General features: G+C 43.1%; 1 protein-coding gene across 5 annotated transcripts in view; it reads right to left on the bottom strand.

The window, feature by feature from the left end:
- The window catches only part of kif16ba (kinesin family member 16Ba), a 290,426-nt gene that overhangs the window by 93,528 nt on the left and 170,440 nt on the right, over positions 1-26,458 (bottom strand). For 2 of the 5 annotated variants that reach the window (XM_085981641.1, XM_085981642.1), the window contains exons 16-21: positions 22,412-22,494; positions 21,272-21,360; positions 12,864-12,896; positions 11,474-11,527; positions 6,659-8,134; positions 4,427-4,582 (exon numbers count right to left, since the gene is read on the bottom strand). In XM_085981641.1, coding sequence (XP_085837767.1) covers positions 4,427-4,582; positions 6,659-8,134; positions 11,474-11,527; positions 12,864-12,896; positions 21,272-21,360; positions 22,412-22,494 — 1,891 coding nt within the window. The remainder of the gene's footprint in view (positions 1-4,426; positions 4,583-6,658; positions 8,135-11,473; positions 11,528-12,863; positions 12,897-21,271; positions 21,361-22,411; positions 22,495-26,458) is intronic. The other 3 variants (XM_085981640.1, XM_085981643.1, XM_085981644.1) reach the window with 2 other exon arrangements.

Raw genomic sequence — 26,458 nt, 5'->3', positions numbered from 1 at the left:
TCGTGTTCTCTGGATTATTAGTTCAGGCCTCTGGATTACTAATCCAGCAACAAAACCACAAAATATCTTGGTACCCTGGGTCCTACTGTCCAGAATTTCCTCCCTAAATCTAACATCCTCCTAAACTCTCCCTTCCTGGTTCAGTGGCTATTTTCCTTACAACTATCTCTGAAATGCCTTGGGACACTCTACATTAAAGGTGTTATAGAAATACAAGTTCTTCTTGTTGTATCCATTAATAAGGATAAGATGTATATCAATGGGCTTCATTAAGAGCAAGATGTATCTGAGATGTTACTAAAAGGCATATGACCAAGTCAGCCAGTACAACCACCAAGTACTAATGTAGTATATTCTGTATTTTATAGAAGCTAGCATTCAATAGTAAATACAGGGATGGCACTAGAAGAGCCAAATGCAGATGGAAGACTCTTCTGCTGTGAGAAAACTGCAAAGTCAGCCTGCATTGGCTCTGAAAAGCTAATGACCATAGGTGCTGCCGAAATTGGAAGCCCGCCACCATGCTGTGGTATGCGCAAGATGTACAATGTGATCAGTGTTACTTATATGTACAGGAAACTATCAGATTATAATGACCACATTTTGTTCAAACGCTTCATACTTCTCCAATTTTGATTTGTTCCTGTTTTATGAAATTTGAACCAGATACAAGTGTGGTATCTCAGGCGTGACACTGGAAATGTGATGAACCAATGTGCACTAACGCAGCTTTTATATCTACCAGTGGATCTCCTGTGGTACTTTTCACAGCAAGTCAAATAATATGTTGTTTTATAAGTATGGAAGTATTATACTATGTAATGCATAATGTATTGTTTTGCTGCCAAGGTGGAGCTGTGTCACTTTAGCATCACAGTGTCTATTTGTTGAAAAGTATACAGAGCCTCAGGTCAATGAATGTAATTGTTTTGGTGATGAACTATGCAGGTTGAGATCAAACAGAGTTTAATTACTTTCCAAACTGTAAGTTAGAACTAATGAATAAGTGTCAGGTCTTCTTTTTCTTTGAATAGTGTGATCACCAAGGTCTTTTTTATTTTTAGGTCTTAGTCCACAGACATTTATATTTCTGTGTTAATAAGGTATCTTCTGTTGTTACGGGAGTTTTTCTGTACATTCCAAATGACTGGGTTTCATTCTCATTTTAAAAAAAAGATTGCTAGAATAAATGTGGGTCAATAAGCTACAAGAAATTTGCACAGAATACATTTTGCGTAGAATTAAAGTTAACAAAATATGGCACAGGAACTACGATGTGATGGCCAAGAAACGTATGCAAATACACCATTCTGTAATAGAAGCATATTTATAGCACAGAAAGAGGTCGCTCAGCCCAGCAAGGTTGCACTGATGGTTTTCTCCACAAGAGCCTTCTAGTCTAATTCCATAATCAGGTCCCTTTAATATTCCTCTTTTTAAAACAAATATTTAATTCCTTTTTAAAAGTAATTATGGACTCTGTTTCAACAAAGATTTGTGGTAGATTATTCTTTAATCTAACCACCCTCTGTCATTTTAAAAATCTCCCTTTAATTCTCTTTTAACCTCCCTTTAATTCTTTGGACCACTTTAAATTTGCATTCTCTTGTTACTGCCTCAGTAACTGATGGAAATAATCTATCACCACTTACCCTATAACCCTTCATAATCTTGGAGCCCTCTATCAAGAAGCCCTTCAATCTTCTGAAATCCGGGGGGGGGGGGGTGGTTGTGGGAGAAACTCTTCCTTCTCGAATCTTACTTCATAACTCCAATGTCTTTGTCCCTGGTAACATTCTATTTAATCTACGATGCATTTTTGCCATTGCTTTTATTTCCTTCCTATAATGGGGTGAACACAACTACATGGAATACTCCAACTATGGCCTAATTAAGGCTTTCTACAAGTTCAACATTACCTCCTTATTTTTAGATACAAAACCAAAGATTCTGTTTGCCTTATTTACTTGCATTGCTACCTTTGATGACTTATCTATCTGCACAACAGAGTCTTTCATGTGGGCAAATGCCATACCTAGTTAATCTGTTTTTGTGGCGTTGTTAAAGGATAAATGTTGGCCAGAACATCGGGAGAACGCCCTGCTCTTCTTTGAATAGTGCGATGGGATCTTCTATGTCCAGGCAGGTGGGCCTCGGTTTAACGTCTTATCCAAAAGACGGCATTGCTGACAATGCAGCACTTCTTCAGTACTGCAAGTGTCGGTCTAGATTATGAGTTCAATCCTGGAGTCGGGCTTGAACCCACAACCTTCTGATTTAAGAGGGGAGTGCATTACTACTTAACCAAGCTGACACTGAAGTTTGAATAACTTCTTTAGTACAATTTCTCTTTGAATAGTAACTTCATTAACAGCTCTATATATCTCAAGTGGTTCTATAATCCCCAATATCTACCTCACATTACAGTTCTAATTGCCAATTTTTCCTTCCATTTAATCTGAGTAAAGTCCCTTTCCATTCTGCTACATTTATTCCTTTTTTCTTTTAAAAAGTATCTTTGGCCTAGAAATTCAGTATAGCCACGTTTGGGGCGCTACAGCCGGGCGGCCGCTAAAGTTTGCGCCCGACGCAACTTCGCGCCACCTTCGCCGATATTCAGTGGCATCGCCCCAAGAGGTTGCTGCTGCGCTAAAACAGGCGATGCACGACTATCATTAGGCGCTAAGCCGGCGGCCCGGGGCGATACCCCCGAGGGCAGGCGCAGCGCAGGTGCGGCGAGTTGCTGATTGACAGCAGACACTCTGGCGCCGGTGAGCTCTTAAAGGGGGAGGGTGGATTTGTTTGCCTGCCACGCCCTGCACACTGCAGCCCTGAAGCAAGGCCTGACCACTGCTGCTTGATCTGTACAATGCCCAGGACTATGGAGAAGGCCAACGTTTGCACCCATTGCAGCCCCCATTATATGTTTCCAATCAATGCTATGGCTCTGAAGTTAAAGACAAGTGCAAAGCTGTGGCCTGAAGCCACAAGTACCTGTGCGAGTGTTGAGCCAAACCAGAAAGCTCTCTACCTTTGTCTCTCTGCAAAGATCCGTCTCTCACAAAGAAGGAGTGTTGCAAAATGGCTGCCATTTCTACTGCAGGAGGAGTGCCCTTTAATTTGCGCCCCCCGCAGCGACTGGGAACCGTTCCCCTCTACCAGTCGCAAGGGGCGCCAGGCGCACAATAGGCCGGCGCCACTGAATTTCCGGTTTGGGGCGCACAAAGGGCGTTGCACGATGAAATGATGTCAGGATCTGCGCGCGCAGCTGAGCGCGCGCAAAGGCTTTGCGCCGCCGCTAAATCTTTACTGAAGTTGGGGAGAGGCGCAGATCGCGCTGCGCCCGGCCGCTAGCCGCCTAGCGCCCCACATCTCCTCCTCCTAAGGCGCTAGCGGCTGGCGCAAACAACTGAATTTCTAGGCCTTTGTGTTTGACTTTTCTTGTCTTACACTGAACCTAATTATATTGTAGTCACAGTTCTCCAAATGTTCTCCAACTTTTAAGATGCCTACTTCATTATGCAGAACAAGATCAGATAGATATTGATATTTAAAAATAATTGTTTAACTGGTAAAGAAAGCTAACATTTACCATAAAGTATTATTTATATACTGTATTTTACAGCTGGCAGGATAATGGATATCTCACAACAATCTAACACTTATAGGCCACATAGTGATATATGCTTCGACATAATTATAACAACACCTTGTATTTATATAACGCCGTTAACATAGTAAAACGTCCCAAGGCACTTCACAGGAGTATTATAAAATAAAATTTGACACCAAGCCACATAAGGAGATATTAGGGCAGATGATGTCAAAGAGGTAGGTTTTAAGGAGCGTCTTAAAGGAGGAAAGAGAGGCAGTGGTAGCGAGGCGGAGATGTTTAGGGAGGGGCGAGGCCATGAAGGGATTTGAAAACAAGGATGAGAATTTTAAAATCGAGGCGTTGCTTAACAGGGAGCCAATGTAGTTGAGTGAGCACAGGAGTGATGGGTGAACGGGACTTGGTGCAAGTTAGGACACGGGCAGCAGAGCTTTGGATGACCCCAAGTTTACGGAGGGTAGAACATGGGAGGCCGGCCAAGAGTGCGTTGAATAGTCAAATCTAGAGGTAACAAAGGCATGGAAGAGGGTTTCAACAGCAGATGAGCTGAGGCAGGGATGGAGTCGGACGATGTTACAGAGGTGGAAATAGGCAGTCTTAGTAGTCGCGCGGATATGTGGTCGGAAGCTCACAGATTAACTGCAAGATTACGGACACTACATAACTAGTTTTCCAAATTATATTAGAGCTTAACGAAACATGCATGGTAATATTGCAATGAACTATAAATTACAGCCCCACCTAATTTTCTTGGTTAATTTAGTATCCAGCATTTTTTTAAAAAACACCAAAAATAGGCATTTGAAAACAAACCGATCATCAGCTATTGGAGTCATAATTGCTAGAGATCTTTTAGGACTAGCAGGACAACTGGCATAGGATGATTTCTCTTCAACAGTTCCACAGACCCTTAGAGCCACGTCATTTTCACAAATCTTCTGCTTCAGCTGCTGAATTTCTTGCTCTAGCCTACAGTAAAAGGAAACCTCATTGAGTATACACACAGGACCACACAAAGCTATGCTTCATTCTTGTAATGCAGTTTTTGGTCACATTAAACTATGGTTTAACAGAACACAAAAGCACAAATACATAGAAACTGGGTGTAATAATATCTACAACAATTACAAAACTGCTTAGTACTAATGTAAATGTTTTGACTTAGAAAACAAAAGGGATAAATGGGGCAATGGGCTTGGATGGTGTCTCCTCAATTCTGGCACTTGTGTTTGAATTCAGCGGAGACTGATGGCATGAAAGTTTCTCGTGTCTGCCAAAACTCTACTGAAAATGAGCTTGCCCAATCTCAATCCGGATCATATACGCGTCCTCAGAGTGCCAATTTTACTCAGAAAAGCCAAAAGGATGCTTGATGTGTGTAATGATTTGGTCTCTATCTGCATTGCTTGAATTAGAATTTTTAAGTTATATTTCTGTAATATTAAATTCAGCATTTTGTCTTATGCCAGCAGGACTGAATTCAAACCGGTTACTATACTGATTTGGGATGTTAATTAAAAAAGAGGGGAATTGTTGTAATCCTAAGCCTTTCACACCACTGTGATTAAATGGTTCCTTTCTGACACCCAAGTAGCCAGGTGGCATTTTTTTTATATATCTTACTCCATTTGCACTGAGGAGGGTTTAGCCAAGACAAACATTGGGAAACCTTGCGTTTGCACATCAAAGAAAAGGCATTCAATCAGGCTAATGACTTTGAATGATAGCTCAGTGTGCCGAACCTCTGGCTTCACAAACTTACGAACTAGCATTCTCTCTCTCAGACAAAGTGAGCGAGTGCCTAGCAGGCAATGAGAGAAATCCTAGACCATCTAGCTACAGACTGGCTTAGCTTGAAATTGAGTCTTTGCTGAGACACACATGGTGATGTCTATCCTTTTTCCAATAAACCCACAATAGGAAATTAGCTCATCTCACCGTGAAAGCTGTATACTGTTCATTCATGAATTTTATACAAAATAAACCAATTTGCTGTCTTGAAGTCAGGCCTCATCTTGACAGACTGCTTTTCTCCACTCTTTTATCAGTCCACTTTCCATAGAGTGAAGAACACATGTGGTGCCATGTGAGACATTTCAGTGGTGGTATATGGAACAAGGGTTCTCTGTTATGATCTCTGGATCATACTATAATTTAACTAGATATTTGTCAGTAAAAGGTGTGCTCTGGATCGTAAGGGATGTGAGATACTCATCATCTATCTATGGCTTGGCAATGTCTTCCCACGCAGGTTCAAGTTACATTTGGTTGAGCCCTCTCCCAAAGTCATGCTGGGGTATGATACCACAGGCATAAACCACCCATCAGCTCTTTCACGACCACCAGACATCTCAAAGCACTTTACAGCCAATTAAGTACTTTTGAAGTGGAGTCACTGTTGTAATGTGGGAAACGCGGCAGCCAATTTGCGCACAGCAAGCTCTCACAAACAGTAATGTGATAATGACCAGATAATCTGTTTTTGTTATGCTGGTTGAGGGATAAATATTGGCCAGGACACCGGGGATAACTCCCCTGCTCTTCTTCGAAATAGTGCCATGGGATCTTTTACATCCATCTGAGAGCGCGACGGGGCCTTGGTTTAATGGCTCATCCGAAAGACGGCACCTCCGACAGTGCAGCACTCCCTCAGCACTGCACTGGAGTGTCAGCCTACCTTTATATGCTCAAGTCCCTGAAGTGGGACTTGAACCCACAACCTTCTGACTCAGGCAAGTGTGCTTCCCACTGAGCTCAGTATGACAATTCTTCTTACGTGAGCCTTGACAGAAAGTGTCAACAGCCTATTTAGCCATGGGGCACCAGAGTGGAGCCCAATTCTTATGATCCAATGTCCACATCCAGGCACTTTCTAATAGGAGTCATTGGGTAATAAGCAGGATCCCTGGTTGATCCCAATGGCACCAATGCCAATTTAACACTGCTGCTGCCCTAGCTGAGATCAGCGAACTCCGCATTGACCAGGGTTGCATATTATTTAACAGGTTTTCATAGTTCATTCTTTAAAAAAAAAAGCTATTTCACCTTTCTCGGTCTTGTTCCAGGGCTTTCTGTTCTGCCTCTAGACTATCTCGAAGATCTGCTTCTTCACAGTCATTTAATGTTGCTAGTTTTTGTTTCTGTTCCTTAATCTCTAGGTCAATGGCAGAATGATGCTGAAGAGCAGAATGCCTCTTCTCTATTTTGGCTACAGCTTGCTCCAGTGCCTCTCTCTGTTGTTTTTCTCGTGATTCAATAATCTCTTTCTCTATCATTCGAACCTTTTCCTCTTGTCGAGCTATATTAGCAGTAAATTCGTAAGTTTGTTGAAGTTGTTGAAGCTGATCAGTGCTAGCTCTGTACTGTGCTAATTGTTCCTCTTTTTCTTCAATTTCCTTCTCTGTCTGATAAAGTACAACATCCAAACTAGGTAGGCCTCGGTCAAGGATATCTGCAGCTCTTTGCTTTTCCTCAGACAGTGTAGGCAGATGGTTCTCCATCAAATAATCTAGTTGCCGTTCTTTGTTCAGCATCCTTTGCTCAACCTCCTTTTCTTTCTCTGCTGCTTCAACCAACTCAATTGAATCTAAAGCACTACTTGCACCATCCTTCTGAAGAAGCTTTATGGAGTCCTGATGTGTATGCCTTAGCTGGTCAAGAACCTCACGCTCAATTGTGATTTCCTTTTCCAGAAGCTCTTTTTGATAGGAGATATCTTCTTCCAAAGCTGTGAACTTTTCCAATTGTATTCTTTTCAGATCCATGTATCTTTGCTTTGCTCTTTGGACATCTTCAGGTTCTTCACCCCCATCAGGTCGAGCTTCTTCACCCCCATCAGGTCGAGCTTCTTCACCTCCATCAGGTCTAGCTTCTTCACCTCCATCAGGTCTAGCTTCTTCACCTCCATCAGGTCTAGCTTCTTCACCTCCAGCAGGTCGAGCTTCTTTGGCTTTGAGAAGAACTTCCCTAATTTCCTCAAGGATATTTTTTTCCTCATCTATGCTTTGCACATCGTCTCGTTTAAGCAGTTGGATAGTTTCCTTTTTTTCTCTGAGCTGTTCTCCCAGGCGTGTTACAAGTGTCTGTTGATCTTTTGCTTCTTCTTCAAGTCTTCTCTTTTCCAGTTCTAGCTTCAGGCTATGTTCATCCTTTTCTTTTTTAAGTTTTTCCAGTTCTCGGAGAATTTCCAGTTTACCTGCTTTCTCTTGCTCATGAAGTTCCTGCAATTTCTGTAATTCTTTTTGAACCCGTATGTAGATTTCTTCTTCTTGCTTTTTCTTTTGCAATTCAATTTCTTGTTGTTCTCTCTGCCGCTCTTCCTCGAATTTTTCTTTTTCAGCAATCAAGTCTTTAAGCCTGCTTTCGATATCTAAGTTTCTACGTTTCAGACTTTCTTCTTGTTTCCTGATACGAAGTTTCACAATTTCAGTCTCTTTGCGTTGTGACTCTACCTCCTGCTGCAGCCTCTCTAGTTCTGACTTTTCTGATTGTTGTTTTTCTTCCATTTCTTCTATCAGTCTCCTAAAATAAGAACATTGTAAACAAAAAGCATGTATTTAAAACACTGACATTTTATTAAACATTAATCTTCACACTATAAACTTCTACTAAACCTATAATTATATTTGAAATGTTCAGTCACCTGGGTGTTTATAATATCCAAAAATAGCACAGGTTTTCCCATTATAATTCCTGCATTTGATCTACATTCATTTTCTTTCATAAGCTATTCAAATCTAAAACAGCACCACATTCACTGAAAATATTAAGCAGACATCAGAAAAATAAATAAATCATTAAAGCTTACTAAGATTTCCAGTTATTAAACATTAAAAATTTTAACTTAGGCCTTGAAAAATACTCTTACATAAAGTTAAGCACCACTGAATAAAAGATAAAAATGCCTATATATATATATATATATATATATTATATGAGACACCATGGGGGTGATTTTGCTAATGGGGGTACCGTTGGAGGCGGGACTGCTGTTTGTCGGGCTTCAGTACTGCCTCCATCGACTTGTGGCCAACCCACGCTATTTTCCCTTGATTGACCTTATTAAGCCCACCCAGCGGGCTTAGCAGGCCAATTAAGGGGAAGCCTGTTTCAGAGAACGTCAGCGTATGACGTTTCATCTGTCAAAAATTTTTGACAGGTGAATTGTCATCATTTGACAACTCTGTCAAACACGGACATTCTCTATTGTTTGATGAGCCCTTGTATTCACGACTCATCAAACCTCTTTTGTGAGCAGAAATCAGATGGTTGTTGCATCAGAGAATGCAGCAGCCATCTGTCATCTCTGCCATTGAGATGCGAGACTCTCCACATCCCCAACTGCTGAAGCCTGCAGGAAGAAACAAAAGTAGGTAAACATTTTCTATCACTTACCTCACATACTTACCTCTCCACACTTGCACCCATCACTCACCTCCACAGCGCACTTTTGCACCCCGCAGACCCATTGCTCGCCTTGGTGACCTGGCGGCATTTCCAGACGTTGGGAAGCCCGCGCCTCTGCTGGAAAAATGGGATAATCCTCTTAACTGCCTGTTAACTACCTGTTAACAGGCAGTTAAGTAGCTGTAATCCCCTTCCCGCCGCCAGGAGATGGGACCCGGTGCGGGTCAGCTACCTGCCTCCTGAGAAGATGGCACGGAGGCAGGTTGGGGGCAGGATGGGTACCCACCCCCAGATTCTGCCATTTTCCCGGCAGTCCCGCATCCAAACCTGCCTCCCCAGGGCTGGCAAAATCCAGCCCTATGGCCAGAATTTTGTTCGGGGAGGCAGGTTGGGGGCGGGAGGCTCCGAGGCGAGCGGGAAACCCGGAATGCTGGGTTCCCCACAGACCCTGCCGATTTTACCGGCAGGGCCTAATTTTAATGCGAGGCCTCGGTTTCCTGCCCGCAGCCAGCCAGCAAAGAGAGGCTGGCTGGCTGCGGGCGGGTAGGCCTCAATTACGAGGGGTCGATCCGGGGGAGGGTTTACGGGAGTGGGGGTCGAGATCGGCGGTCACCGACATTCGGGAGGGCGGGGCGGTCGGCAATCGGTGGGTGGGGGGGAAGCAGGGTGAAGAGAGGATCGGCGGGGGTCAGCAATGGAGCGGGGGGGGGGGGGAAGAGGATCAGCGGAGGGGGTCGGCAATCAGGAGGGGGTGAACGAGAATCAGCAGGCGAGGGAGGGTGGTCAGGGATCAGCAGGCAAGCGGGGATCGTGGGGGGGCAGGGGCATGCAGAGGATCGTGGCCGGCCTCATCATCATTGTTGCGGGGGGGGGGTGGTGAGGCTGCCTGGGAATGCAATCGGACTTTGGTTATGTAGGGACCCTAGATCCAGGAGGAAGGTATAAAGCTGGGTTTCACGAATTGTGAAACCCATCCACAGGCAGTTAAATTCAAAATGGACGGGGAAAATATAGAAGCTTCCACCCTCATTACTATATTTAAATTGAGGTAACGCCCCTGGCAGCGGGTTGTCTGCTCGCCCCCCATCCCGACCCAGGGGAAACCAGAAGTGGATGGGTTGGAGGCGGGATTCACATTTTTAACAATTTAACTGCCTCCATGCTCCAAACCCACCTGTTTTTTTTTTAAATGGGAAAATTCTGGCCTATATGATTGGCTTGCAAAACCACTTCAAAGTCAATCACTAGAAGGTGGTCCACCACCACTTTCTCAGCGCAATTAGGAAGAGGCAATAAACAAGACCATGCCAGCGTCACCCATATCCCAAGAACAAATAAAATTAGTTTCATCCCACATTATAGTCTCTAGTAGTTTAACAACAACTACAGTCTCGGGTAAAATAGTTCAATATTTTGACAACTCTTTACGGAAACGTGAGCTGAAGTGAAGAAGGCATGAACATGCAATATAATGGGCCAGAAATTCGCGTCCCCACAGGTGAGTACGCGCTGGGTACTCACGCGTAGGGCCAACAAAAGTGCTGGTTTTGTGCATGCACTGCGCATGCGCGGGAAACCGGAACTTCCGTTCCCTTCAAGGAAGGGGTTCACAAGTCGAACGCGTGTGCCGGAGAGGCAGCGCGTATGCCTGGGACTTCCATTTTTTTTTTATTTTTTAAAAACAGGTTTCTCCGGGAGGGTAAGTCTCCAGCAGCTACGCTTTTAAAAAGCAGTCGCAAGGCCTGCTTTTAACAAGGTAAGTGGTGAATTAAGTAAAATTAAAACATTTTTTCCACAGGTTTATTATTTTTAAATACTTTAAAGAAAGGTAAGTTTATTTTTAGCCCCGTTAAAAACTGTAATTAATTTTTTCAAAAATTTAAATTATTGTTTAAAATAGTTATTTTATGCAATTTATAGTTATTTTAAAAATGTGATTTAAAAAAAAATGTATCTGAAGTTTGAGTTATGTTTTGGGGCCGATCTCTTCCTGTCAAATCTATGAATAGAGATTCCCTGCTACGATTGGCTCTCCATGGCCCACGTGATCCCAGGGGACGCTTCGAACTAACTGCACCCCTGGGATACGCAAGCACTGCGCGCCGGCAGTTGGAGGAGGCCCAGGATCCGAATCCCACGCGGGCCCACAGCACAACGGCCAGCGCGCTAGGTAAGTGCAGGTCGGGGGCTTGCACCCGCGGGAAGCCTCCGACCCGAAATTCTGGCACCCTATAATTTAGAATTTGAAACTTTAGTCCTCTTTTTTCCCTTTTTAATAACATCAGATAATTCTACAAAACCAAAATTAGCTATGGAACAAATTGTAAACATTTGCTAGGATTTGAAAGAACAGATGGCTGAGAAATCAAAATGTGTTTAGAATATTAACCTAACCATAAGCAAGTATGCCAGCCCCCCAAATAATAAAGTTGTATTGTGCCTCTTGGTCCTTACCTCTTATTTTCCAACTTTTCCAGTTCTTCTCGCTGTTGTCTCTCAAACTCAAGTCTAGCAAAATTTCACAAACATTAACTAGTTATTCAAATACATTAACACTTTTATATCTATATAAAAGATTAATAAGTACAGAATATTTTGTTCAGATGGTGCAAAATCTACATACAGCAGTTGCTTTTACATTTTGTCACATCGCCACTGACCATAGTAAAATTATACCTAATAATAGAAAATATGCAACCCACTGACATTATCTACAAACACGGGATCAGTTTCCACATGTAAGCTGATGACACTATACTTTATTTCTCCATTACCACTACCGAGTCTGGAGCTATTGTTTTATCTGACATCAAGTCCTGGTAGAGTTGAAACTTCCTACAGCTCCATGTTTGCAAAATAGAATTGATCTTGTTCGGCTCACTTGCATTCCCGAGCCTTGTAGGTGCACAACCTTGGTGTTCTCTTCGACCATGAGCTGCATTTCCTATCCCACATCCAGTTCCTCACCAAGATTGCCTTTTTCCACCTCTGAAATACTGCTCGTTTATACCCTTACCATACTTCTTTCACTGCTGAAACCCTGATCCTTGCCTTTATTATCTCAACAATCATTTTTTCCAAATGCTCTACTTTGGTGGTGGGGGGGGTGGGGTGGGGGTGGTCTCATGTCCACCTTTCACAAATTCAGGCGAATCCAGAAGTCTCTGGCCCAAGTCTTCTTTGGTACAAAGCTCAATTCAACAATCACATCATGATTCTCACTGAGCTCCACTGGCCCCCTGTGCCCTAGCGGATCAGCTTCAGAATTCTTGCTCTCATTTTCAAATCCCTCCACGGCCTTGCCCCACCCTATTGGGGAAATTTTATCCATCTACATGTGAAAGCCCATACCCTACTGTCTTTTAACTCCAGACTACTAGTTACCTACTCAACTATACCGCTGGAGGCTGATTTTTCAGCCACTACACCCATGCCCTCCGATACTTTTTTCCAAATCTACTTCACCTTCCTATTTCGCTCCCTAAAACCCATCTCTTTGATCGTGTTTTAGTTCTCCTTCGCCTGGCTGAACTTGTTCGTTGCTCCCCTGTTCCTTTGTTTCCTCCCCAGCATGTCTGCCCTCTCCTTGTAAAGCACCTTGAAAAGTTTTGTTCTTGCAAGAGGAGAAATGAAAGTTGTTTGTTAAAATACTATTTAAAGACAGTACACTTCAAGTGATGTTCCAGCGCTTTGAATAATTCCAGGTGTGAACGATATTTCACATCCAAATTAGTGCATTTGACAGCATAAGGGAAAGAAATTTGCAAAACATGCCTGGTATATTTTTAGTAAACTAATTTCATGCAGACATCACAATCAATAAATATAAATGGAGTTTCACTACCTTAGGCAAATGGGTCCCTTTATAGTGAAAAGACTGCCATGGGAAGTGCAGTGAAAGCAAAAAAGATCAATTAAGAAGAGATAACATTTATCTAATTCCACTTGTAAAATAACACCGCATATCTGGAAGCCAATTGAACATAAGGTCTCTTTTTGCCAATGTAACAAAAATATATAATTAAGCAAAACTCTGCAATGAATATTAACCCAACCTCTAAAATGGAAAAAAATGGTTAAAAAGTACATTTTGTGAACAACAGCACATTGAGGTTTGAATATTGTATTTTGAGGGTTATTAGAAAAACAGAACTAACTCTGATCTACTGCTCTTCTGACGCCCTCCGTTTCCAGTTTCCTGGCCCAGCCGTCTCCTTTTCACAATGGACGTTCAATCCCTCTACACCTCCATCCCCCACCAGGATGGCCTGAGGGCGCTCCGCCTCTTCCTTGAACAGAGGCCCAACCAGTTCCCTTCCACCACCACCCTCCTTCGCCTGGTTGAACTTGTTCTCACATTGAACATAGAGTTTCCTGCTCTTGCCCTGAACCAGAAAATTTCATTCACTTTGCTTCCAATTTCCACCCTCCCTCACCTTCACATGGTCCATCGCTGACTCTTCCCTTCCCTTCCTCGGCTTCTGTGTCTCCATCTCTGGGGATAGGCTACTGACAAACATTCCCTATAAGCCCACTGACTCCCACAGCTACCTGGACTACACTTCCTCCCACCCCGCTTCCTATACTTCCTCCCACCCCGCTTCCTATAAGGACTCTATTCCATCCTCCCAGTTTCTCCGTCTCCGCCGCATCTGCTCTGACGATGCCACCTTCCATACTAGTGCTTCCAACATGTCTTCCTTTTTCCTCAACCGAGGATTCCCCTCTACCGTGATTGACACAGCCCTGACCGTGTCCATTCTATTTCCCGCACTTTTGCTCTCACCCCTTCCCCCCCCTCCCGGAACCATGATAGGGTTCCCCTTGTCCTCACCTTTCACCCCACCAGCCTCCACATTCAACGGATCATCCTTCGGCATTTACGCCACCTCCAGCGTGATCCCACCACCAAACACATCTACTCCTCACCTCCTCTTTCAGCATTCTGCGACACCCTGGTCCACTCCTCTATCACCACCAACACCCCTTCCCCCGGCATCTTCCCGTGCAAGCGCAAGAGATGCAACACCTGCCCTTTTATCTCCTCCCTTCCCAGTGTCCATGGTCCCAAACACTCCTTCCAGGTGAAACAGTGATTTACTTGTACTTCTTGCAATTTAGTATACTGTATTCGCTGCTCACGATGCCGTCTCCTCCACATTGGGGAGAACAAACGCAGATTGGGTGACCGCTTTGCGGAACACCTCCGTTAAGTCTGTAAGGGTGACCCCTGAGCTTCCAGTCACCTGTCACTTTAATTCTCCGCTCCACTCCCACTCTGACCTCACCGTCCTCGGCCTCTTTTACACTGTTCCAATGAAACTCAACGTAAGCTTGAGGAACAGCACCTCATCTTTCGATTAGGCACTTTACAGCCTTCTGGACTCAACATCGAGTTCAACAATTTCAGACCATAACTTCTGCCCCTATCATTTTTTTTCTCTCTCTCACATGGCAGCTGTCGATCATCCTGCCATTGCCATTTACACTTCATCTAGAGTCATCTTTTGTTTCTTAACTTGTCCCATTACCATCTCCTTTTGCCTTGCACCATTATCCCTTTTGCCTCTTAATCTCTCCTGCCTTCCATCCTAGCACAGATCTTCCCTTTTGTTCTTTCCTCCCCTCTTTCCCTGCCCCTACACTTGCTTAAAAACCTGTTACATCTCCAACTTTTTCCAGTTCTGACGAAGGGTCATCGACCTGAAACGTTAACTCTGTTTCTCTCTCTACAGATGCTGCCTGACCTGCTGAGTATTTCCAGCATTTTCTGCTTTTATTTCAGATTTCCAGCATCCGCTGTATTTTGCTTTTGTCTGATCCACTGTTACTGAACTGAGACTTTAACTTTGAACGCCCTCATATTATGACCAGGTCATGTCTCTCTTAATCTTTGCCATGCTGATGTAACCTCAATTTCTTCTGTGCCCATTTGCATGTGCATTTTGGCCACCATCCAGATATGAGCCATTTTTTTTCTTTTGTCCCTCTCCAGCAAATTCTGGGCCATCTTCTTCGATCCCTCGCCACAAACTCCATTCCCTAGCAACCTATTCCATCCCCCTCCTTGGCCACTGTCTGAGGTTGAACCAGACTGCTCACAACCTCGGCATCCTATTTGACCCCAAGCTGAGCTTCCGACCCCATATACTCTGCATCACCAAGATCGCCTACTTCCACCTCCGTAACATCGCCCGTCTCTGCTTCTGCCTCAGCCCATCTGCTGCTGAAACCTCCGGACTCCTGGCAATGCTCTCCTGGCCGGCCTTCCACTTACCTTACTCTGTAAACTTGAGCTCATCCAAAATTCTGTTGTTTGTATCCTAACTCACATCAGGTCCTGCTCACCCATCACCCCTGTGCTTGTTGACCTACATTGGCTCCCGGTCCAGCAACCCCTCGATTTTAAAATTCACATCCTTGTGTTCAAATTGTTCCATGGCCTCGCCCCTCCCTATCTCTGTAATCTCCTCCAGCCCTACAACCCTCCGCAAGGTCTGTGCTCCCCCAATTCTGGCTTCTTGTGCATTCCCGATTTCCTTCGCTCTGCCATTGTCGGCTCCCGGTCCAGCAACCCCTCGATTTTAAAATTCACATCCTTGTGTTCAAATCGTTCCATGGCCTCACTCCTCCCTATCTCTGTAACCTCCTCCAGGCCTACAATCCTCCATAAGGTCTGTGCTCTCCCAATTCTGGCCTCTTGTGCATTCCCGATTTCCTTCGCTCCGCCATTGGCGGCTATGCCTTCAGCTGCCTAGGCCCTAAGCTCTGGAATTTCCTACTTAAACCTCTCCGCCTTCAAGTCACTCCTTAAAATCTACCTCTTTGACCAAACTTTTAGTCATCTGCCCTAATATCTCATGTGGCTCGGTGTCAAATTTTGTTCGATAACGCTCTTGTAAAGCGCCTTTAGACGTTTTACTATATTAATGGCACTACATAAATGTAGGATGTTGTTGTAAATAATGATGGCAAAAAACTCTGCAAGATCTCTCTCTATATTGTAGCTTTAAAATGTGTGCAAAGCAAAAGACAATGGCCCAGAAATTCGGGTCTCCACGGGTGAGTACGCATGGGGTACTCACCCGTAAGCCCAATGGAAGTGCCGGTTTCGTGCACACACTGCGCATGTCAAAGAAATCAATGGTTTAAATCAAACGTGGCCACAGTAAATAATATAATTCTAATAGGTCTAAGAGCGTTACAAAAACAAGCCTGAAGGCTTTGTGTCTTAATGCGAGGAGCATTTGTAATAAGGTGGACGAAATGGCTGCGCAAATAGAGGTAAACGAATATGATTTGGTTAGGATTACGGAAACGTGGCTCAAGGATGGCCAAGACTGGGAACTCAACATCCAGGGGTATTCGATATTCAGGAAAGATAGGCAAAAAGGAAAGGGAGGTGGGGTAGCATTACTGGTTAAAGAAGGGATTAATACAATTGTAATGAAGGATATTAGCTCTGATGATGTGGAATCTGTATGGGTAGAATTGAGAAATACTAAGGGGAAAAAAACATTAGTGGGAGTGGTATATAGACCTCCAAACAGTAAGGCGGAGGTTGGGGATGGCATTAAAAGGGAAATTAAAGAAGCGTGCAATAAGGGCACAGCAGTCATCATGGGTGACTTTAATCTACATAGAGATTGGGCCAACCAAATTAGTAACAATACCGTGGAGGAGGAATTCCTGAAGTGTTTACGGGATGGTTTCCTGGACCAATATGTCGAGGAACCAACCAGAGATCAGGCCATCTTAGACTGGGTATTATGTAATGAGAAAGGATTAATTAGCAATCTTGTTGACTCAGAGACTAGGGTCCTCAATTTAAATAAAGGAAACTACGATGGTCTGAGGAGCAAGTTGGGTAGGATTGATTGGGGAATGGCACTCAAAGAGTTGACGGTGGATAGGCAATGGCAAACATTCAAAGACCGAATGGATGAGCTACAGAATTTGTTCATCCCAGTTTGGCATAAAAATAAAACAAAAAAGGTGACTCAACCGTGGCTAACAAGGGAAATTAGGGATAGCATAAGATCCAAGGAGAGGACATATAAATTGGCCAGAAAAAGCAATAATCCTGAGGATTGGGAGCAGTTTAGGATTCAACAAAGGAGGACAAAGGGATTAATTAAGAAAGGGAAAATAGAATATGAGAGTAAGCTAGCCGGGAACATAAAAACTGACTGTAAAAGCTTTTATAGATATGTGATGTGAAGAGAAAAAGATTGGTGAAGTCAAGCGTAGGTCCCTTGCAGTCAGAATCAGGGGAATTTATAATGGGAAACAAAGAAATGGCAGACCAACTAAATTCATACTTTGGTTCTGTCTTCACAAAGGGGGACACAAATAACCTCCCAGAGATGCCGGGGAACATAGGGTCTGATGAAAGGGTGGAACTGAAAGAAATCAGTATTTGTAGGGAAATGGTGTTAGGAAAATTGATGGGACTGAAGGCCGATAAATCCCCAGGGCCTGATAATCTACATCCCAGGGTACTTAAGGAAGTGGCCCTAGAAATAGTAGATGCATTGCTGGTCATCTTCCAGAACTCGATAGGCTCTGGAACAGTACCCATGGATTGGAGGGTAGCTAATGTTACCCCACTATTCAAAAAAGGTGGTAGAGAAAAAGCGGGGAATTATAGACCGGTAAGCCTGACATCGGTAGTGGGGAAAATGCTAGAGTCTATTATAAAAGATGTAATAGCAGAGCACTTGGAAAGCAGTGACAGGATCGGACAAAGTCAACATGGATTTACAAAAGGTAAATCATGCTTGACTAATCTACTGGAATTTTTTGAGGATGTAGCTGGTAAAATAGATAAGGGAGAACCAGTGGATGTGGTGTATTTGGACTTTCAGAAGGCTTTCAATAAGGTCCCACATAAGAGATTAGCGTGCAAAATTAAGGCACATGGGTTTGGGGGCAAGGTATTGACTTGGATAGGAGAACTGGTTGGCGGACAGAAAGCAAAGAGATGGAATAAACGGGTAATTTTCCGAGTGGCAGGCAGTGACTAGTGGGGTACCGCAAGGATCGGTCCTAGGACCCCAGCTGTTCACAATATATATTAATGATCTGGACGAGGGAATTGGATGTAATATCTCCAAATTTGCAGACGACACAAAGCTGGGTGGGAGGGTAAGCTGTGAGGAGGATGTCGTGAAACTCCAGTACGATTTGGACAGGTTGGGTGATTGGGCAGAAACATGGCAAATGCACTATAATGTGGATAAATGTGAGGTTATCCACTTTGGTGGCAAAAACAGGAAGGCAGATTATTATTTGAATGGCAATAGATTGGGAGAAGGGGAAGTGCAAAGAGACCTGGGTGTTCTTGTGCACCAGTCGCTGAAGGTAAGCATGCAGGTGCAGCAGGCGGTTAAGAAGGCAAATGGTATGTTGGCCTTCGTAGCAAGAGGGTTCAAGTACAGGAACAAGGATGTCTTGCTGCAGTTGTACAGGGCCTTGGTGAGACCACACCTTGAGTATTGTGTGCAGTTTTGGTCGCCTTACCTGAGGAAGGACGTTCTTGCCATGGAGGGAGTGCAGCGAAGATTCACCAGGCTGATACCTGGGATGGCAGGAATGACGTATGAGGAGAGATTGTGTCGATTGGGCTTATACTTACTGGAGTTTAGAAGATTGAGAGGGGATCTCATCGAAACCTATAAAATTCTGTCAGGCCTGGACACACTAGATGCAGGAAGGATGTTTCTGATGGCCGGGGAGTCCAGAACCAGGGGTCATAGTCTAAGGATAAGGGGCAAGCCATTTAGGACTGAAATGAGGAGGAATTTCTTCACCCAGAGAGTGGTGAACCTGTGGAATTCTCTGCCACAGAGGGCGGTGGAGGCCAGTTCATTAAATATATTCAAGAAAGAGTTGGATATATTTCTTAAGGCTAAAGGGATCAAGGGATATGGGGAGAAGGCAGGGACAGGGTACTGAATTTGGATGATCAGCCATGATCTCATTGAATGGCGGAGCAGGCTCGAAGGGCCGAATGGCCTACTCCTGCTCCTATCTTCTATGTTTCTATGGAGACCGGCACTTCCGTTCCCCTGAAAGAAGGGGTTCAGAAGTCGAACGCGTGCGCAGGAGAGGCAGCGCGTGCGCATCGAACTTACGTTGGAGGAGGCCCAGGATTGGAATCCCACGCAGGCCCACAGCTCAACGGCCGGCGCGGTAGGTAAGTGCAGGTCAGGGGCTTGCACTCGCGGGAAGCCCCCGACCAAAATTTCTGGGCCAATACAACCTAGTATTGCTCATCAGGAAGTTTTTTCCCCCCCCACAAAGTGTAAAGAATGAGACATTTACTGTATGAGGAAAAAAAAGTGGTAAACAAACCAAAAGGTTCTCCAAATTTAAAACAATTTGCCAAAAAAAAGTAAGATATAACACACATATATGCACAGACACCTTGACATTAAAGAAAGAAATATAGCGCCTTTTACGACCACCGGACGTCCCAAAGCGCTTTACAGCCACTGAAGTACTTTTGAAGTGTAGTCACTGTTGTAATGCAGCAATGTGATCATGACCAGATAATTGGTTTTAGTGAAGTTGATTGAGAGATAAATATTCGCCAGGACACAGGGGATAAGTCCCCTGCTCTTCTTCAAAATAGTGTCCTGGGATCTTTTACGTCCACGTGAGAGAGCAGACGGGGCCTCGGTTTAACGTCTCATCTGAAAGATGGCACCTCCAACAGTGCAGCACTCCCTCAGCACTGCACTGGAGTGTCAGCCTAGATTTTTGTGCTCAAGTCTCTGGAGTGGGACTTGAACCCACAACTTTCTGAATCAGAGGCGATTAATAAAATCTTTCATCTGGGAATTAAGGTTGTGGTATAATGATTGCAATGCATACTTAGTGGTTGTAAGAGGTCGAATTCCAACAGCAAAACCTGACAAATTTTGTTAATTTTTTAAGAAAGCTGCAAGGTACACTATCTCTGAGAAATCTCCGTCAGAACATCTGTCTCATCCACTGAAGTTGAGCTTCCAGTCAGCTGAACTACAGACCAGAGTCAAAAATCCCATCATTTAAAACACTGCCTGCTCCCTTGCTGGAAAATATTTTTCGTGTGGTGGGAAGGAAAAGAGGGGCAATGAATAAAAACAGAAAGTTGGTTTTAATATATATTTAAGACCCTCAATAAATACTAATGCAAATAATGGGAAATCCTATTTGAATAGGCCCTCATTTTCCAATGTTTTAATTTTTGTGCTTCTCTTCATAACAGACTGAGATAGCTCCTAATGTTGCAAAAAGGATGAATATACACACTTCTAAACTACAACAAGCTCTTCCAATGTGGAGGCAAGACTAGATATTTGAAAAACTTTGGTATCAACCTTGCATGTATATCAATCCACGTAATTCAGAGTACGATATCTGTATTTGGTGTACCATTATTGAATCAAGTATCGTTGCACAGGTTAAAATATATTGTACAGGAAACTTTGTGCTATCCGGAGGTGAGCTATCCGGCAATCTGGAGCCACCGGCAAAAATCAGCAGCCGTTTTTTATTCTTTTTGTTTGTTTTTTTTGAACAGTCAAGCTGTGCAAGGTCTGTAGCTATAGCAACAGCTTCAGCTACAGAGCTTTAGGGCCACACCCGAGTGTTTAGAAGCTGTTGCTAAGCAACAGTGTTTGTTGTCAAATACGGAGATAAGAATCTCTGTATCTCTCAACATTAACTCTGGGGAGTACGGCACTTTTTAGGCAATGGCAGCAGCTCGGTCCCGTGGGTGCCAGATAGCACAAAGTTTCCTGTATATAGAACCATAGAATAGTACAGCACAGGAGGCCATTTGGCCCATCGAGTCTGTTGCTTTTTCAAACAATTCACAAATGCATCAAAATGACTGCTAATCTATATTTTTCCCTTCTTTTAAAAAAAGCCAATTTTAATGAGTATTATGGTTATGATTCCTTCATATTGAATCCTGTACATTTTGTGCATATGCCCTTCTGAAGATGCATTACCCAAAACTACTCTCGCATACAAACACGTAGTTGTAGAACAATAAACTTTGAAAATCTTTAGCAACTCCCAGATTGGATAGTGATTCCTAACAACTAAGGTAACCGGTTTGTGTTTTTACCAAACAGTTTTAACCCAAGATCACCTGGAAAAACTATACTGTGCTGTTTAAAATGTATTCATGGTAACAAAGTAAAAAAGTTCAGTAAACTGCACTTGTGTTAATAGATCATGGTCACCTCTTTCACTTACCCTGGGTTGTAAAGCATGACGGCTGAAAGATTTTCACAGGATTTAGAAAGGTCCGTCATAGACAAACTAAAGGTAGACAGCAGTCCACTCTGCAAAAGTGTACAACAGTTAAAACTTATCAAGAAGTGCAGACAGATAAAATTAAAGTGATATTTCACTTATTAACATGCAAATTGCAAATCAAAATCAGCAGGAAGTCTACAATATAAAATGTATCTTTTGAATGTTAAAAATTATACGCTTGGATAGAGGATTCTGTCATTGATTATGGTTGAAACTTGTTTTGTATCTAATTTCCTCACTGCATCAGAATGTAGCCTGTAATATTTTTGGAGGTATATTATCATGCAATGAGGTCATAAACCTGCTTTTTCCTCTTGCAGATTCCTTTCAGCTTACATGCTTCTGTCATTTGGAGGTCAGCAGGTCACCACCAATGCCACCATTAGTTGGCTGCCATGAGGCAGACACTGACGGGGTCAGTAAGAAACCCTTGAGGTGACAGCAGACCACAGTCCAGTCATCCACATGCAGCACAACTCGCATCAGAACGCCATCAGTGTGGGATTTCACCTTTGCCCTTTACTCAGTAGTGCTCTGACTGATATACACTGCACATTTGTATTTTTAATAGCAATATAATTCCAGCTATGATTCTGATACTTTTACATTTCTTTCCACTAAAACAATCGCGTTATGTTCATGATTTAAAAAATATATCCTCAGTCACCAAGTCAAGATGTTATACGCTATGGTCACCTTGATGAATTCCAGCAATACCACCCTTTGGTTAATTTGTCCAGGGCATGCTTGTGTGATGCAAACAAAGCATCTATTTTTCACTCAAATCATCATCTTTCCTATCCACTTCCTGATGACTCAGTTAAGCCTCATCCTGTGAGGGTAAAACTACTTGAGTGTAAATATCAGTTGTGGCCTAAATTCAAACTCATGTCCTCTAGCCAAGAGGACAATAATAAAGCAGTGTAGCTATGTGGTGATTCTTCTAGATTATCTACACTGTACAAAAAAAATGAAAAATAGAGGATTAGTTTAAAAATGGTCTTGTTCTTTACTAATTAAACATTTACTTTTTGAATTCATGTAAAACTTGGTCAAGATCCAAACTACTTGACATACCTTCCTTTTTTCCCTGAGTTTAGCAGCTTCTTTAGGATGATTAAACCTGAACATGTTGGTTCTCCCCAGAAGTATGACAGCTCCTTTAAGAGAAGGGAAAGAAAAGTTGAATTCTTTCATTTCCTAAGATTTACCGAATTACTTCTAGAAATTCTGTCAGTGAATGTAGCTGAGTGAAGTGCACTTACTAAGTGACTACAGTTACCTTGGTCATGACAAAGTATCAACAAAACCAAATGGTGCTTTTACACAAAAACACAGAATTTGCCCTTTGTTTCAGAAAGGTATGATTGAACAACACATTTCCACAAGTAGTGTAAAGAGAAGTTGACAGTTTTCAGGCGAGTAAATATTTCAACCTGAGGGCACCGACGTTCAAAATCAACCTGCCGGTCTTCAGTTCCCCAGCCACTTATACAGTGGCATCCATTACTGCTTAAATGAAAGTATAAAAATCAGCAGACTGCAATCAATCAATCATTCTGTGCATATTGGCTTCTCTGTGCTCTTGTTTTAACAAGGAACAGATTTATTAGGAAATAATGAGTAGCTTTGTATGCAGGATTTGTAATACAAGTACTGTACTATCACATGTACTCCATGTTTTACATATTCTTCAGAAGACATTCTAATATGCTAAAATGGACACCAACATGAATCTGTAGCTACAATGTAGTTTAAAAAAAACAAAACTAGGAATTAATCTCAAATCCTTTAAATGTCAGCAATAGATTTTGGATTATATGACAGTAAAATTGTTGAAACAGTTTGATCTTACAACAAAATATTCCTGTTAATTACACAGGTACTTTCAAATTATTGAAGAATAGAAAAGGTTTCAAAATACTGCTACAAGCAGCTTTCGTTCCCAGTATTTCAAACTGGTCAATAATGCAGAATCCTTGTAAAAAGGTGCACTTGAAGCTCTCCATTTTATTCACAACTTTTGCCAATTAAGTCACAAAACCTTAGATTTTATCAATATATTCTGGCTATGCAAATGTTGAATAGAACTCCCATTAATTCTGTTAAGTGTAATACAGGAAACTTTCGATTAACTGGCCCCTAAATAACCGGAACGCTCTATCCACCGGCAAAATTCAGGAGTCGGTTCAGATAACTTTTATTACTTTTTTTTACTCCATTTGTTGCTGTGCAAGGGTGTAGCTGAAGCTGTTGCTAAGCTACAGAGACGCTTGCAACTTGTGCCGATTGTTTTGAAGCTGTTGCAGGGTTTGTTGCTTTATACGGAGCTCTGAGCTCCGTATCTTTTACTATAGCGTTCGGTTATCCGGAATTGTTGATGAACCGGCAACACGTCAGTCCCGTCCGTGCCGGATACCAGAAAGTTTCCTGTACTTAAGGAGGCAATCCGTTCTTGAGATATATAAATGTATTATGTTATCCATGCTCTGGATTACACCATTCTCATGGGATCATGAAAGGACCTAAAGGTTCCTGGGAAGAAAAACATGTAACCTTACTGGATTAACCTTCACCCCAATTAATGCAACAATGAAATTAAACAAAAGAAATCCATTGACTTTGTCATGAAGAATTATTTTCAAGTGTCTGCAGTATGCTTGTTCAGAACTATTCACGGCAGGAATTTAAAAAATACTACCTGTACCATGTATCCAGCAGATCTAACATAACATTAAGGATAAATTTGATCACACAGGCAAATTGTTGAGTCAATTATGGCTTGTTTTTAAAAGATGGTAACTGGATTACTATGTTTTGCTATAACAACTGTGTGAACAGCATTGGCCTGGAATTTACGTGGCTTATGACTGTGTACGCACAGCGTACGCTGTCCTAAGTGCTGCGAACGAACCCGCAAGTTCCGGGTTTCCGCATGCAATGTGCATGTGCGAAGACCCAGATCTTGCGATCTGTCAAGTTTCTCCTTGACAGATCGTCCGCAACTGCTGTAAATTCACTTTCGCTGGTGCAGAGTTACTACCCAGTAAATACCCACGAAAGCTACGCCTGGTAAAAGCAGGCATACGGCCTTCTTTTGCCAGCGTAAGGGTTAAAATAAATGTTAAAATTAATTTTTTTAAATGATTTAAACATTCACTTACATTTAAAATTAGTTTAGGTAAATTTTGTCCCTTTAAAAATGTTTAAATTTATTTATCAAAAATGTAAATTATTTTAAATTTTAATGAAAGGGTATTTTAATTCATTTTGAACCTATGATCATTTATTTTTATTTAAATGGTGTGAAATTTTATTTATTAGGTGATTTTGATTATGCTTGAGGAATCCGTACGTAAATGGAATCCCCAGAAGCATAATAGGAATCCTCCTTTGTCATTGGTTGGCCTGGCCCACGTGATCCCAGGGACGCTTGTGGACCGCCTGCGCCCCTGGGACACGTGGGCCTTTACGCAGGTCCAGGACCGCAAGAGTCCAACGCTCCAGAGACACAAGGTAAGTACGGAGTTCCCTTTCGGTTCGGAGGCATACACAGGTGGCAAGCCTCTGACTGCAATTTCCAGGCCATAATCTTTTGTTTGTATGCGCCAATCATTCAAACTTTGAACAGTTGCAGGCTTCTAAACACCGAAAACACAACCAATCAATTCAAATGTAACTGCGTTCAACTGGTTTGTTTATTAACTGAACTTCGGAGGATGATAGAATTGCAACACTAAAGTAAATATAATCACAGTTGATTGTCATTTCAAATAATTTAAAAAAAAGTTTTGTTTTAGTCACTGGTTGGCTTGCCATGTAATAACACCCAACTTTACACAACATAGGATATACAGGGCAGAAACAGGAATTCGGCCCAACCTGTTCATGTCAGCGTTTATGCTCCACTCGAGCCTCTCCTGTCTTTCCTCATCTAACTATCAGCTCTTCTTCACAAGTGGAAACACTCTCGCTGTATCTCCTCTATCAAAACCTTTCATAATTTTAAAGATCTCTATTAGGCCTTCTCTTTTCAAGAGAAAAGAGACCCAGCTCATTTTTTTTATTCGTTTATGGGAAGTGAGCGTCGCTGGCAAGGCCAGTATTTATTGCCCATCTCTCATTGCCCTTGAGAAGGTGGTGGTGAGCCGCCTTCTTGAACCGCTGCAGTCCGTGTGGTGAAGGTACTCCCACAGTGCTGTTAGGTAGGGTGTTCCAGGATTTTGACCCAGCGACGATGAAGGATCGGCGATATGCTTCCAAGTCAGGAAGGTGTGTGACTTGGAGGGGAACTTGGAGGTGGTGGTGTTCCCATGCACCTGCTGCCCTTATCCTTCGAGGTGGAAGAGGTTGCGGGTTTGGGAGGTGCTGCCGAAGAAGCCTTGGCGAGTTGCTGCAGTGCATCTTGTAGATGGTACACACTGCAGCCACGGTACGCCGGTGGTGGAGGGAGTGAATGCTTAAGGTGGTAGATGGGGTGCCAATCAAGCGGGCAGCTTTGTCCTGGATGGTGTTGAGCTTCTTGAGTGTTGTTGAGCTGCACTCATCCAGACAAGTGGAGAGTATTCCATCACACTCCTTATTTGTGCCTTGTAGATGGTAGAAAGGCTTTGGGGAGTCAGGAGGCGAGACACTCGCCGCAGAATACCTAGCCTCTGACCTGCTCTTGTTGCCACAGTATTTATGTGGCTGGTCCAGTTAAGTTTCTGGTCAATGGTGATCCCAGGATGGTGATGGTGGGGGATTCGGCGATGGTAATGCCATTGAATGTCAAGGGGCGGTGGTTAGACACTCGCTTGTTGGAGATAATCATTGCCTGGCACTTCTGTGGCGCGAATGTTACCTACCACTTATCAGCCCAAGCCTGAATGTCGTCCAGGTCTTATTGCATGCGGGCATGGACTGCTTTGTTATCTGAGGAGTTGTGAATGGCACTGAACACTGTGCAGTCATCAGCGAACATCCCCATTTCTGACCTTATGTTGGAGGGAAGGTCATTGATGAAGCAGCTGAAGATGGTTGGGCCAAGGACACTGCCCTGAGGAACTCCTGCAGCGATGTCCTGGGGCTGTGATGATTGACCTTCAATCACCACAACCATCTTCCTTTGTGCTAGGTATGACT

This window comes from Somniosus microcephalus, chromosome 3, assembly GCF_052327205.1.
Source record: "Somniosus microcephalus isolate GS21.2 chromosome 3, FLI_Smic_1.0, whole genome shotgun sequence".
NCBI lineage: Eukaryota > Metazoa > Chordata > Chondrichthyes > Squaliformes > Somniosidae > Somniosus > Somniosus microcephalus.
Note: the sequence above shows the minus strand (reverse complement) of the source record. Positions and strands in the feature narration are given on the sequence as shown.